Source organism: Bos indicus, chromosome 8 (assembly GCF_029378745.1).
Source record: "Bos indicus isolate NIAB-ARS_2022 breed Sahiwal x Tharparkar chromosome 8, NIAB-ARS_B.indTharparkar_mat_pri_1.0, whole genome shotgun sequence".
Taxonomy (NCBI): Eukaryota; Metazoa; Chordata; class Mammalia; order Artiodactyla; family Bovidae; genus Bos; species Bos indicus.
In genome coordinates, this window is record NC_091767.1 from 8,547,502 (window position 1) to 8,561,302 (window position 13,801).

Here is a 13,801-nt window from a genome sequence, read left to right on the forward strand (position 1 = left end):
CCTGCACTCAATATGCCAGCAAATTTGGAAAACTCAGCAGTGGCCACAGGACTGGAAATGGTCAGTTTTCATTCCAATCCCAAAGAAAGGCAATGCCAAAGAATACTCAAACTACCGCACAATTGCACTCATCTCACATGCTAGTAAAGTAATGCTCAAAATTCTCTAAGCCAGGCTTCAGCAGTAAGTGAACCGTGAACTTCCAGATGTTCAAGCTGGTTTTAGAAAAGTCAGAGGAACCAGAGATCAAATTGCCAACATCTGCTGGATCATCTAAAAAGTAAGAGAGTTCCAGAAAAACATCTATTTCTGCTTTATTGACTATGCCAAAGCCTTTGACTGTGGATCACAACAAACTGTAGAAAATTCTTAAAGAGATGGGAATACCAGACTATCTGACCTGCCTCTTGAGAAACCTGTATGCAGGTCAGGGAGCAACAATTAGAACTGGACATGGAACAACAGACTGGTTCCAAATAGGAAAAGGAGTACGTCAAGGCTGTATATTGTCACCCTGCTTATTTAACTTCTATGCAGAGTACATAATGAGAAACACTGGGCTGGAGGAAGCAGAAGCTGGAATCAAGATTGCCGGGAGAAATATTAATAACTTCAGATATGCAGATGACACCACCCTTATGGCAGAAAGTGAAGAAGAACTAAAGAGCCTCATGATGAAAGTGAAAGAGGAGAGTGAAAAAGTTGGCTTAAAGCTCAACATTGAGAAAAGTAAGATCATGGCATCTGGTCCCATCACTTCATGGCAAATAGATGGGGAAACAGTGGAAACAGTGTCAGACTTTATTTTTCTGGGCTTCAAAATCACTGCAGATGGTGATTGCAGCCATGAAATTAAAAGATGCTTACTCCTTGGGAGGAAAGTTATGACCAACTTAGACAGCATATTAGAAAGCAGAGACGTTACTTTGTCAACAAAAATCCATCTAGTCAAGGCTATGGTTTTCCCATGGTCATGTATGAATGTGAGAGTTGGACTGTGAAGAAAGCTGAGCGCTGAAGAATTGATGCTTTTGAACTGTGGTGTTAGAGAAGACTCTTGAAAGTCCCTTGTACTGCAAGGAGATCCATCCTAAAGATCCACCCTAAAGGGATCAGTCCTGGATGTTTTTTGGCAGGACTAATGTTGAAGCTGAAACTCCAATAGTTTGGCCACCTGATGCAGAGCTGACTCATTTGAAAAGGCCTTGATGCTGGTAAATATTGAGGGCAGGAGGAGAAGGGGATGACAGAGGATGAGATGGGTGGCATCACGGACTCAATGGACATGAGTTTGCGTAAACTCTGGGAGTTGGTGATGGGCAGGGAGGCCTGGCATGCTGCGGTTCATAGGGTTGCAGAGAGTTGGACACAACTGAGTGACTGAACTGAACTTTGCCTTACTGCCTTGCCAAAGGACTAACATCTAGGCAGGAAGGGGTCATTACTAACACCTTGCAGGTAAGAAAATTGCAGTTTAGAGAAATTACAGAGGGAAGGGAGCAGCTGGCCATGCTTTAGCTGTTTGATGGCCTGGGGCATTCTGTCATCCTCCTCATTATTGAAATGAGGCATATTCACCATGTGTAAATGCTTTGTGTCAGAGCCTTGTAACCGAGGGGATCCAGGGCTGAAAGCTGTGTCCCTACTGTCAGGGAGCTTCGGGGCTGATCGCCTCTCTGTCCCTCCTTACATCTTTGCTGTGATATCAGCATAAACAGCTGTCTCCCTCTCTGCAGGCTGCAGCTGCATCCTCGTTTTCCTGCCCCAGTCCCCCACCTGGCTGAGTGGGGGATGCCAGGAGCTACAGAACACCCTGAACATGTTCCTGAAGCAGCTTCTTAGAGGCTCACCTTTAGTAATATAAAATTTTCTTCTTCAAAACACAAAATATATATGATGAAACAGAATGCAAAGGCACCTGATTGAAAAATAATAATAATAAAACCTGAAGCTTGGGACTTGCCTTCCAATGCAAGGGGCATGTGTTCAATCCCTAGTCAAGGAACTAAGGTCTCCCATGCTGTGAAGTGTGGCCAAAAATAAAACACACTGGAGATTTAGGTACCTCCTGTACTTGTGGAGGTCTCTGCTTCCAGCCCCCAGGGCTGGTCTTGTCGCTCCCCTGCACCACCCTGGGCACCTTGGGGAAACCCGTGAGATAGGCTTAGCCTTTATCTCTCTTTCGTTGAAAGGACTTGGGCTGGGATGCACTGGGTTTTTAAGGCTCCCTGAGTTCACAATAGCCCTGGTCCCACCCACAGGGCATCCATCCTAAGAGGTCCATGCCAATGTCACTGGCTAGGAAACTCCTGGAAAATACCCCGCACCCCACACTCAGCCAGAAAGGGGTGTGGAGCACGGACACTAACATCAGGAGGCTGCAGCCCAGAGCCTGGAAACGCACATCAGGAAACCTCCGACTTCATTTCCCCTCCTTCGAACGAGGGACTTCTCTCGGTGATCTGCATGGCTCCTCCACGACCACATCTGGAGGGTTTGGTGAGCCTCTTGAGACCCCAGAGTTTGGGGATCCTGGCTGGACACACACTCAGCCCTGACCTGCCTCTCTGTCCCCCACCCTAGAAAGCCTTCCAGGATTAGCCCTTCTCCATGCCCACAGCTCCTGGCCCCTGCAGGCCTCTCTCCTCTGTCCTAGATGGGGCCACCACAGTCTCTCACTGGGCTGCTTGCCTCTGCTGTTGTCTCCCCCTGCTCCACTTTCCACACAGTGGTTCCTGGGATGGGATCTTGTCACTCCAGCTCATGGCCCTTCAATGGCTTCTCATGGCTGCTTCAGGGGCCCCCGGGGGTCCAAAAAGACAGGCCCACCTGGATGCTCCCCCGTCCAGCCTCCCACTCAACTTCATCTCTCACCTGCCCCTGCTTCCATCACGGCCCTGCCTCTAACACAGCTCTCTCTCTTTTTTCCTCTTTTTAAAACAATCTTTATTTTATATTAGAACATAACTGATTAACAATGCTGCGTTAACTTCAGGTGTACAGCAAAGTGATTCAGTTGTACGTATCCATGTATCTATTCCTATTCAAATTCTTGTCCCATTTAGGCTATTACAGAATATTGAGCAGAGTTCCCTGTGCTATACAGTAAGTCCTTGATCGTTATATATCTTAAATATAGTATATGTAATGTGTATATATCAATCCCAAACTCCCAATCTATCTCCCCCAACCCTTCTCCCCTAGTATTCATAAGATCATTCTCTAAGTCTGTGAGTCTGCTTTTGTTTTGTAAGGAAGTTCATTTGTATCATTTTTTTTAGATTCCACATGTAAGTGGTATCATGACATTTGTCTTTCTCTGACTTCCTTATTTCACTTAGTATGGGAATCTCCAGTTCTATCCATGTTGCTGCAAAGAGCATTATTTCATTCTTGTTAATGGCTGAGTAGTATCCCATCGTATGTATGTACCACATCTTTATCCATTTGTCTGTCTGTTCACCTACTCAACTTCATCTCTCACCTGCGCCCACCTTTACCGTGGCCCTGCCTCCATCACAGCTCTGTTTATAGTGACGTTGTCCTCTCTTCACTTCCTTGTCTCTCCCCCAAGATGGGCAGTCAGCAAACATTTTCTATAGCACATGCTTTAGGACTGTGGGCCATATGGTCTCTGTAATGGCTACTCATCTCTGCCTTGTAGCACAAAGCAGCTGTGGACAATATGAACACACATGGGCAGCAGCCTGCATTCAGCCCTTGGAGTCTAGTTTCAGCCCGTTCTGTGAATGGCCTGTCTCATGGACTCCTGGGTCCCCAGCGCATAGACGGGCAGTGTGTGTGTGTGTGTGTGTGTGTGTGTGTGTGTGTTGCCCAGTTGTGTCTCTTTGAGATCCCCTGCACTGTAGCTAGCCAGCCTCCTCTGTCCATGGGATTCTCCAGGCAAGAATACTGGAACCAGTTGCCATTTCCTACCCCAAAGGGATCTTCCCAACCCAGGGAGCGAACCCAAGTCTCTTACATCACTTGCTTTGGCAGGTGGATTCTTTACTACTGAGCCACAATGAAAGCCCCTTGCCTGGCGATGTAGATCATTCATGAAAGTTTTGAATGGATATATGACCCGGAGGGCTGTGTGGAGGGGACAGTGAGGAAAAACTCGTTTTTCTGAGGATCCAAGTCTTACACTCTGGCACAGTAAGAAGGCTCGGGCAGTGGGGTTCTGCTCTATGCTGCCAAATCAGGGCTTCTGCCTCCAACATCACCCTGCCTAACATCTCAGCAGAAGGAGCCCCCAGGCTTTGCAGATTACCAGGGGAATTGTAGGGCAAGATTCCTGGCTCCCTAGGGCAGAGGGAAGAGAGGACCCCAAAGTGACCCATCCACAGAGCAAGGGGAACCACTCGTCAGTTCCCAGTCCTGAGAGGACCCCCAGGGGCCAGGCTCCCTCAAGAATATCTATTGGCTACGGCTGCTCTGAGCCCGGAGCCCCACCTCTGAGGGCCAATCCAGTGGCTCTGGAAAGCTCCCACCAGTTGTTAGGCAAAGAGCCTCTTCTTCATTCTCACCCCTGAAGTCTGTATCTTCTGCTCCCCTAGACTTCTGGGAGATCCCAAACCTGTGCAAGCATTCCTCATTTGGAGGAAGAAAGAAATTTCTTCCCAAACTTTGATGAACTTTTTGTCTGAAGTCACTCTGCCATCTGGTGGCTGTATCTGGGGATTGCAGTCGCATCTGGGCCAATCCCACTGTCTGCTGGCTGTATTCCTATACCTCTGAAGCCCTCCCCTAGAATAACCTAATGAGTCCTATTCATTCTGCAAAACTCTGAACCTAGCCTAGAACCTAGGCTTTCTGAGTGTTTCCAGTTCTGTTCACAGCTCTATCCCTGGGTTAGAACAGGCTGGCACATAACGTCTCCCGGGAAGTGTTTGAAGAATGAATGAGCAACAATAACGCACATCAGATTGTGATGACTTTCTTCCTCTGAGCACACAATTTCTGTTTGTTGACAGTATTTCATTGCGTGCCATCCTTTACATGGCTTTATGTGTGTAACTCTCATAGTCCCTCCTGGATTATAAATTCTGGAGATGGTGTTTTCATTTTCTAACTGAAGTAGAAATTCAGTGAATACATTTAAAAACTTATGAATACTATAGTATTGAGTGCTGTGTGCTGTGCTAAGTCACTTCGGTCGTGTATGACTCTTTGCAACCCTATGGATCATAGCCCACCAGGTTCCTCTGCTTATGGCATTCTCCAGGCATGAGTACTGGAGTGGGTTGCCATGCCCTCCTCCAGGGCATCTTTTCCAGTCCAGGGATTGAACCCATGTCTGTTGCATCTCCTGCATTGGCAGGCAGGTTCTTTACCACTAGCGTCACCTGGGAAGCCCCAACTATAGTATTTCTCTCATCAGTAGCAATTCATTGCATGTATAATCTGCTTTATTACTTCTATTAGTTTCTACATTTGATCTTCTCAACAATTCTATGAAGGACTAAGGCAGAAACTATGAATCCTATTTTTATATAAGGAAACTGGGTCTCAGTAAGCTTAAGTGACTTGCAGAAGACCACACAACTCCTAAGTGGATGTGCTGGGACTTCTGACTCCAGACTGAGCGTACTGTTCTCTGCTTCTGTTGATTTGGGTCCCGATGGGAAGAGTGTCACCTGGTGCGGTCATAGAGGGAAGGTGACATTTTAGTGTGGGCAGAGGGGATCTGTGCAAAGAGCCTGTGGTCTGTAGAAAAGTCATTCCTCCAGCATTCCTCACTCCTGCTGTGCTAATCTGTCAGGAGGACAGAACAAAGTCCCATAGAGCCGGGGCTTCAACAACAGAAGTTCATGTTCTCCCAGCTCTGGAGGCTGGATGTCCGAGGTCAAGGTGTCAGCAGGTTAGGTTTCTCCTGAGGCCTCTCTCCTTGGCGTGCAGACAACTAGCTTCTCCCTGGGTCCTCACAGGGTTGTCTCTCTGTGTCTGTGTCCCCATCCTCTCTTCTCACAAGGACACCAGTCACAGCAGATCAGGGTCCGCTCCAGTGACCTCCTGTGACCTTAATCACCTCTCGAAAGGCTCTGTCTCTTACTACAGTCACATTCTGATGTCCTGGGGGCTAGAACCTCAGCATACGAATGTTGGGGGACACAGTTCAGCTCCCACCCTTGCCCCCTAGCAGGCACTCGTCGGCTTCTTTCTCCATGGGCTTGTGTTCTCCTTAGAGACACTCTGGATGCTATTCTGCCTCTTCAGAATTGCCAGAGATAAGGCTGCCTCCTGGAAGGGCAAGGTCTCAGGCTGTCAGTGACTAAGAGGGCAGAAAACCCCCAGAGACCCCTACAGACCCCTGCAGGCAGAGTAGCTCCATATACCATAACCACTTTGGCAACAAACTGAAAGCCCCTAGCAAGTAGCAGAGGACTTCCTGTCTGAGAGGAATGGCTTCAAACCAACACCTGTGAGAATTTTCTGGGCACATGGATGGAGCAGACCAGCATCCAGAGATCAATTTCAGACACTTAGAGACTCTCCAAATTTGCCCAAATTAACCTGCCACCTGAAATGCGTTCAGCTCATTTTGGGGTAAGTCTCTTCATGGCCCTGGTGCCCGAGTTTCTTAACCTGGAAAATGAAGCACATGGACTAGATTCAATCATAAGACTTGAAAGGAGAGTTTGGGAGCCACGACTCACACCTACCAGTTGTGTGACCACGCTCAAGTTGCTTTAACCTCTCTGCAACTTTGTCCTCTTCTCATAAATACAATGGAGGATCAGGGAAGCTCTAATTCAGTGCCAGTTCTGAAATCATCTACTTAAAAAAAATCAAGCAATTATAAAATTACAGAAAAATAGAAAGTACAATTATATAAGAAAGCCTTTTCCTTCCTGCTCATTGGAGTGTAAGTTGCTGACCTGATTTTCTATCCATGTGTATGTGTCTACAAACAAGGACACTCTCCTCGACAACCAGGAGATGCATGCTGATATATCCATCCTTGGAATCCTCAGACCTCACTGAGGCTTTACCAACTGGCCTGATAATGTCTTTCAGAGCCAAAGGATCCATTTAGAATGACGCGCTATCCTGAATTGTCACTTCCTTTTGGTCTTCTTTTCCTGGGACAACTCCTCCATTTTTCTTTGATTTCCACAGCCTCAGTACTTCTGTAGATTTTGTTCCAGCTATTCTGTAGAATGTTCCTGGATGTCAGGCCCCCTGGCCAGGGACCCCTGGCTTGGACCCTGACTTCCTGTGTCACCTGTCCTGCCATACGGACATGCTGCCACCCCAGCCAGGCTCTGACCACCCTCCCCACCCCATGTGGGCTCCTACACCCCTCACCCAGCCCCCTTTCCCATGGGCCCTGCTGTCCCCACGCAGTCCTGAGACCCTCCTGTCCTTGAACTGAAGGCACAGCAGTGCTCTGTGCCACATCAGGGGTTTGGGGCTGAATTGCTCAGAACGAAACGGAAGAGAGGGGAAGTGCGGAGCTTGAGGCTTTAGTTGTGAGTCCATCCCAGAGTGGGGGTCGGTAGGAGCAACAGAAGGACCAACAGGGCCCGGGACTGAGGGAGGGACAGTCATGTGTCAAGAAAAGAAAAAGAAGGCAGTTGAGGACACTGAGGTCGGCTTTGCACACACATTCTATGGTTCTGGAAGAGCTGGTGGGGCCCCCCTTGGGGTCCACAAAGAGGCCCCACAGCAGCAGGAGGGGGATGGCTCTCACCCTGGAAGGCATCTCCCCTGGGAATGTGTTCTGCGTGACAAGATGTTGCCGATTGTAGAAGTATACTTAGGAGATGTGACAGGGAGCTAGGATATGCAGCTTACAGAAGCCAGGACTCCCTAAAGTCAGAAGAGTGGTCTTCGAGGGTGCCCACAACAGTCTGGGTGGCCCCCCAGGAGCCGCACCCAGTGCTGGGGTGAGACCCATGGGGAGTCAATGCAGCTCAGCCTGAGACCTTGTTCTCCAGGTCAAAGCTGTACATAGCTGAGGAGGCCTTCCTGTGGGGGGTGAATTCCCTGTCATGGGTGGCATTCAAGTTGAACAATACAGAGAACTTCAAGGAAACTCAAGTCCAGGCCAGGGAGGGGTGGGAGAAGGAGTGAGCACTCACCAAGCCTCCCCAGCCCAGCCTGAGGTCTTGGCACTTAGCTTTGCCCCGTACAGGAGTTGGGTTTTCCTGAGTGTTGCCCACACCTGGCTTTGCATCACTCCCTCTGCGTCATCATGGCCTGGCATTGGCCTTGGCAGTGCTCGTGACAATCCCCCTGTCTCACAGGCCAGGAACCTGGGGCAGAGGTGCTCATGTTCCTGGGGCTAAGCCCTGAGTCTCGGTCAGGGTAATTCTGGACCTGACCCTCCACGGCCATCAAGGCCAGCTCAGGACAGAGAACCCAGGCCTGCCTGCCTCCCTGGTGTGGGTGACACCAATCGGACTCTTCTCTTCCCACCCCAGAGGACCTTTCCCCTCCTCGACTGTGCCGGCAGCTGCTCACCCAGCACCTGAGTCCCTGGGTGATCCGGGGACAGCACTTTGGAAGGATGCTGCATACTTCCTGCACTTGAGCAGAGGCGCCAGGGACCAAAGACGGAAAACGGCCTCTTCCTGGGCCTGTTCTGATGTAAAACTGCAGAACTCAGAATTAAACAGCGGCTTTGCAGCACAGAGCAATGGTGCCCAATTAAGCTATTCTGGGGCCTGAGGGCACTTTGGCATTTTGTGAGTTTTTATTGCTCAAGACAATGAATAATACATAAGTCTGTAGAGTCTCAATTCAAATGATGACTCATGCATCACATTTCAATCTAACCCATATTTTAATGTGATCCTCCTAGACTTTAGAAAGTCAGGGGCCCCCTACTTCTTTTCTTTAAATTGTTTAAAATTTTATGTATTTATTTTTGGCTGCACTGGGTCTTCGTTGCTTTGCGTGGGCTTTCTCTAGTTGTGGCCAGTGGGCTTCTCATTGCAGTGGCCCTTTGAATTGAATTGAATTGAAAGTCGCTCAGCTGTGTCTGGAGAAGGCAATGGCACTCCACTCCAGTACTCTTGCCTGGAAAATCCCATGGACGGAGGAGCCTGGTAGGCTGCAGTCCATGAGGTCGCTAAGAGTCAGACATGACTGAGCGACTTCCCTTTCACTTTCACTTTCATGCATTAGAGAAGGAAATGGCAACCCACTCCAGTGTTCTTGCCTGGAGAATGCCAGGGACAGAGGAGCCTGGTAGGAGGCCATCTATGGGGTTGCACAGAGTCAGACACGACTGAAGTGACTTAGCAGCAGCAGCAGCAGCAGCTGTGTCCAATTCTTTGCGACCCCATGGACTATGCAGTCTATGGAATTCTCCAGGCCAGAATACTGGAGTGGATTGCCATTTCCTTCTCCAAGGGATTTTCCCAACCCAGGGATCGAATCCGGGTCTCTTGCATTGCAGGCAGATTCTTTACCAGCTGAGCCACAAGGGAAGCCCTTTACCTCTCAGTAATTCAAGTCTGGATCTTTCGGGGAAATACTTCTCCAAGAGTGGAACACGGACCACCGTTGGTCAGCAAACAACTCGTTCCTGGCCCAGGACAAGGTCAGAAATGAAGAGGAAATGTTTAGAAACCTTCAGAACTGTTTAACAGGGTGATTTTATGTGAGTTGCATCTAATACGAATAATACAAGTTTGAACTTGTATACGTTCATTTTGTGGTTCATTTTTCTAGTGATCAAATTGTCTTATATTGTATGTAAGTATTGGTTTGCAAGAAGTTAGAAATTTAAAACAAGAGCCCACAAGCTCTGTCCTTCCCCACAGATGGTCTGAGACTTGTATGTAGGTCCAAGACCACAGCCTTTCCTGCTCCTCACTGCAGCCGTGTCTACCGAGCACAGAGATTAAGTCCACACAGGGCGCTTCATTCACCGCAGGGCTCTCCGTGCCTGCTGGGCTTCGGCTGTGTGACCCTTAGTGGGTGACCACGGCTGACCTCTGGGCCCATGGTGTCCCTCCCCGAGACTTGTGTGCCAGCGACTGAATCAGGCTGTCGGAACTCAAAACCTGACTTTGCCATGAAGCTGTTGGGGGACCTTGGGCAACTCACCTTCCTCTGTGGGTGTCAGGTTTTCCATCTTTTTAACAGCCCTTCCGGTTCTCTCATTATGGGACTTCAACCCTGGGAATCACTGAGATACTCATTTCACAGCAGTGAAGTCAAAGACAGATTTCTAATTTAGCTTTCATAGCATGTGGAAGGCAATTGTTTTTTCAAATTTTCAGTGGCGTAGAGTTGCTTTACAATCTTGCGTTAGTTTCTGCTGTACAGCAGAGTGAATCAGCTCCACATACATTCCCTTCTCTTTTGGACTTCCTTCCCATTTAGGTCACCACAGAGCACTGAGTGGAGTTCCCTGTGCTTTACCGTAGGTTCTCATTAGTAATTTATTTTATGTGTAGTATCGAAAGTGTGCCGATGTCAGTCCCAATCTCCCAGTTCCTCCCACTTCCCCTTCCCCTGTTGCTATCCACACGCTTGTTTTCTATGCCTGTGTTGCTATGTTCATCTGTACTGTTTTTCTTTTTTTTCTCTTTTTATTTTTTAAATTATGAAAGTATGCTAATACGTTTTACAGGAAGCTTGAAAAATGTAGAACAAAGTTACATGTAGTTTAGTTGCTTGTTACATGTAATTTGGTTGCTCAGTCGTGTCCAACGCTTTGTGACCCCATGGACTGTAGCCCGCCAGGCTCCTCTGTCCATGGGGATTCTTCAGGGAAGAGTACTGGAGTGGGTTGCCATGCCCTCCTCCAGGGGATCTTCCCAACCCAGGTCTCCCACGTTGCAGGCAGATTCTTTACCATCTGAGCCACCAGGGAAGCACAAGAATACTGGAGAGGGTAGCCTATCCCTTCTCCAGTGGGTCTTCCCAACCCAGGAATTGAACCGGGGTCTCCTGCATTGCAGGCAGATCCTTTACCAGCTGAGTGACCGGGGAAAGCCAGTTTCACTATATATTACAATCATTTTTTAAGAAGATAAATTAAGATTTTTAGTTGGAATTTCAATATTAAATTCTCAAAAATTAGTAGAATGAATATTTAGAAAAGTAGAAGGACATGGTAGACCTGAAAAGCACCATGAACCAATTCAACATAATTAAGATTTGTTGTACCGTTTTCTAGATTCCACGTTTATGTTCTTACCAGCACTATTTACAATAGGCAGGGAAGAGAAGAAGGTGGGGAAGGGCTTTTGCCCTTGGGAGAGGCAGGAGGGGGATAGGGGAGGAAGACCAGGCAGGGTGGGAATTGGAAGATCAAGAGAGATGAAGCTGAGCAGCTGCTGTGAAATGTGCATTTAGGGAAAGAGGGCTGCTACCAGATAATTTGTGTCAAGTGTGGCTGTGAATCCAGTGTTCTCTCTTCTTCTCCCCTTCAAGAAAACTTCCAGTGAAGACCTCCGACGTACCTCAAAGTTTCTGGAGTGAAATCTGTATTTATTCTGAATGCAGCAGTGGCTGAGGCTGGCCCCAAGACCGCCCTGTTTTGTCGGGCTGCACAAAGCTTTGATGGTCAGTCGCTCAGAAAGCTTGTCGGTCTTATTCTTTGTTTAGCAAGGGCCAGCCCTTCCTGTGTTCTCACCATCTCACGTTCGTTGAATGTCATTGTTAAAAGCCTGTCGTCCTGTATCATGTAGTGGGCTTGGGATGGGTGGAGGGGACCAGGTACCTCTAAAGGCGGCATGAGGCAACGGTCCCCAGGTCAGACCCCTGCCCTCTCCATCGTCATCTTTTCCGCGGGACCACACGCCCTTTCTTAGGTAGATCATCCTGTCCTCTCACGGTCTGCAGGTTCGTGTCCATCCCCAGTACTCTACGCACCCCAGCCACGCAAGCGGAGCATATCCATTGCTAGTCTTGCTCTCAGAGATGACTGCAGACTGCAAACAACGTTAAGCACAGGGCCTCCCTGAATCCCGGAGGAACCGTAGAATGTTGCAGACTCAGAGAACAGACTGGACTTGTGGACGCAGTGAGGGGAAGGAGAAGGTGGGATGAACTGAGAGAGCAGCATTGACAGATGCAGTGAGGGGAAGGAGAAGGTGGGATGAACTGAGAGAGCAGCACTGACATCCATACATTGCCTCTTGTAAAGTGAAAGTGAAAGTTGCTCAGTGGTGTCCAACTCTTTGCGACCCCATTGACTACACTGTCCAGTATAATCAATGGAGTGGGTGTTGCCTTCTCTAGGGGATCTTCCCAACCCAGGGATCGAACCCAGGTCTCCTGCATTGCAGGTGGGTTCTTTACCAGCTGAGCCCCCCCGGAAGCCCTGCCATGTGTAAAATATTTAGATAATGGGAAGCTGCTGTATAGTACAGGGAGCTCAGTTCGGTGCTTTGTGATGACCTAGAGGGGTGAGAGGGAGGCTGGAGAGGGAGAGGACACATGTATACACATAGCTGATTCAGGTTATTGTACACCAGAAACCAACACACCACTGTAAAGCAACTATACACCGACTAAATAAAAAGAAGGTTAGCAACATGGAACACTGGGCTTCCCTTTAGTGAGATTTGCCCCTCTGTCATTTCCTGTCCATTGCTGGCTTCCCTACCCCAGTGCAAGCTCCAAAGAGGCATTCACCATGTCTACCTTGATCAGAGTGATATGCCTGGACCTAGGGGCATGTGGGTGCCTAACACTGTGTGTTGACTGAGTGGTTTATTGACTGATGGCTTCCATGTTCCCGGTGGAAGAACCACAATCTGGAGAGGAAGCAGGAGCCTCCTTCACTGCCCTATTGCTCTTTCAGGATCCAGGATAAAGAGCTGACATACTGCCTTGACATTCTTTGCAAACGTGAAATCATGGGTTTTTACTCTCTAACCTTCTCTAGAAATCCCTTTGACCAAGGAGGACACAGGATTTGAACCAGCTGGATCCAATTCCTCAAAGAGTGAGGGATACCTGAACCCAGGTATCAGACCCATGGGTCCGTGTCCTTGTCTTGGACAGTGTCCAGAGGCAGGGTGGATCTTAGTTCTGCAACCAGGGATGGAACCCACACTCTCTGCATTGGAAGTGCAGAGTCTTGGCCACTGGATCACTAGGGAAGTCCCCTGAGGGGGATCTTAATACATGCTGCTGTTAAGTCACTTCAGTCGTGTCCGACTCTGTGCGACCCCAGAGACGGCAGCCCACCAGACTCCCCCGTCCCTGGGATTCTCCAGGCAAGAACACTGGAGTGGGTTGCAATTTCCTTCTCCAATGCATGAAAGTGAAAAGTGAAAGTGAAGTCGCTCAGTCGTGTCCGACCCTCAGCAACCCCATGGACTGCAACCTACCAGGCTTCTCCATCCATGGGATTTTCCAGGCAAGAGTACTGGAGTGGGGTGCCATTGCCTTCTCCTCTTAATACATAGAAGAGTATTTAAAAGTGTGGTTGGCATATAGGAGTTATTCTGCACACGGCAGACTTTAGTAACAAGCAGAGCTGCACAGTGTGTTTTCTGCCTGCTCAGAGTTGCTCAGCTGGGAGCCAGAAGGCTGTGGACTCTGAGCATTCCTGACTTCTGCAGCAAGGGAGCAGTGGAATTAGAACTCATGCCATGGTGGAGTGAGGGGCTCCTGGGGTGCCCTGGGGGCTCTAGCACGCCTCCCCCTAATGCTGGCTCTTAGCCCTCTTCACTTTCAGTGAACACCTTTTCTTCACTGAGCCTCAACTTCCTCATCTGAGCAGTGGAAGTGGTCCTCTCTCCCCTTTCACGTCAACAGGCAAAAGGGTTGGGGGAGAAGGTGCTTTTCAACAGGAAGAATAAAAGGTTCAGGCTTCCCAGGTGGC

General features: G+C 48.8%; 1 protein-coding gene across 1 annotated transcript in view; it reads left to right on the plus strand.

Moving 5' to 3' along the window:
• The window catches only part of RP1L1 (RP1 like 1), a 58,256-nt gene extending 49,580 nt beyond the window's left edge, over positions 1-8,676 (plus strand). The window contains exons 7-8 of the mRNA XM_070794333.1: positions 8,253-8,313; positions 8,430-8,676. Coding sequence (XP_070650434.1) covers positions 8,253-8,313; positions 8,430-8,676 — 308 coding nt within the window. The remainder of the gene's footprint in view (positions 1-8,252; positions 8,314-8,429) is intronic.
• Positions 8,677-13,801: the final 5,125 nt, after the last annotated feature.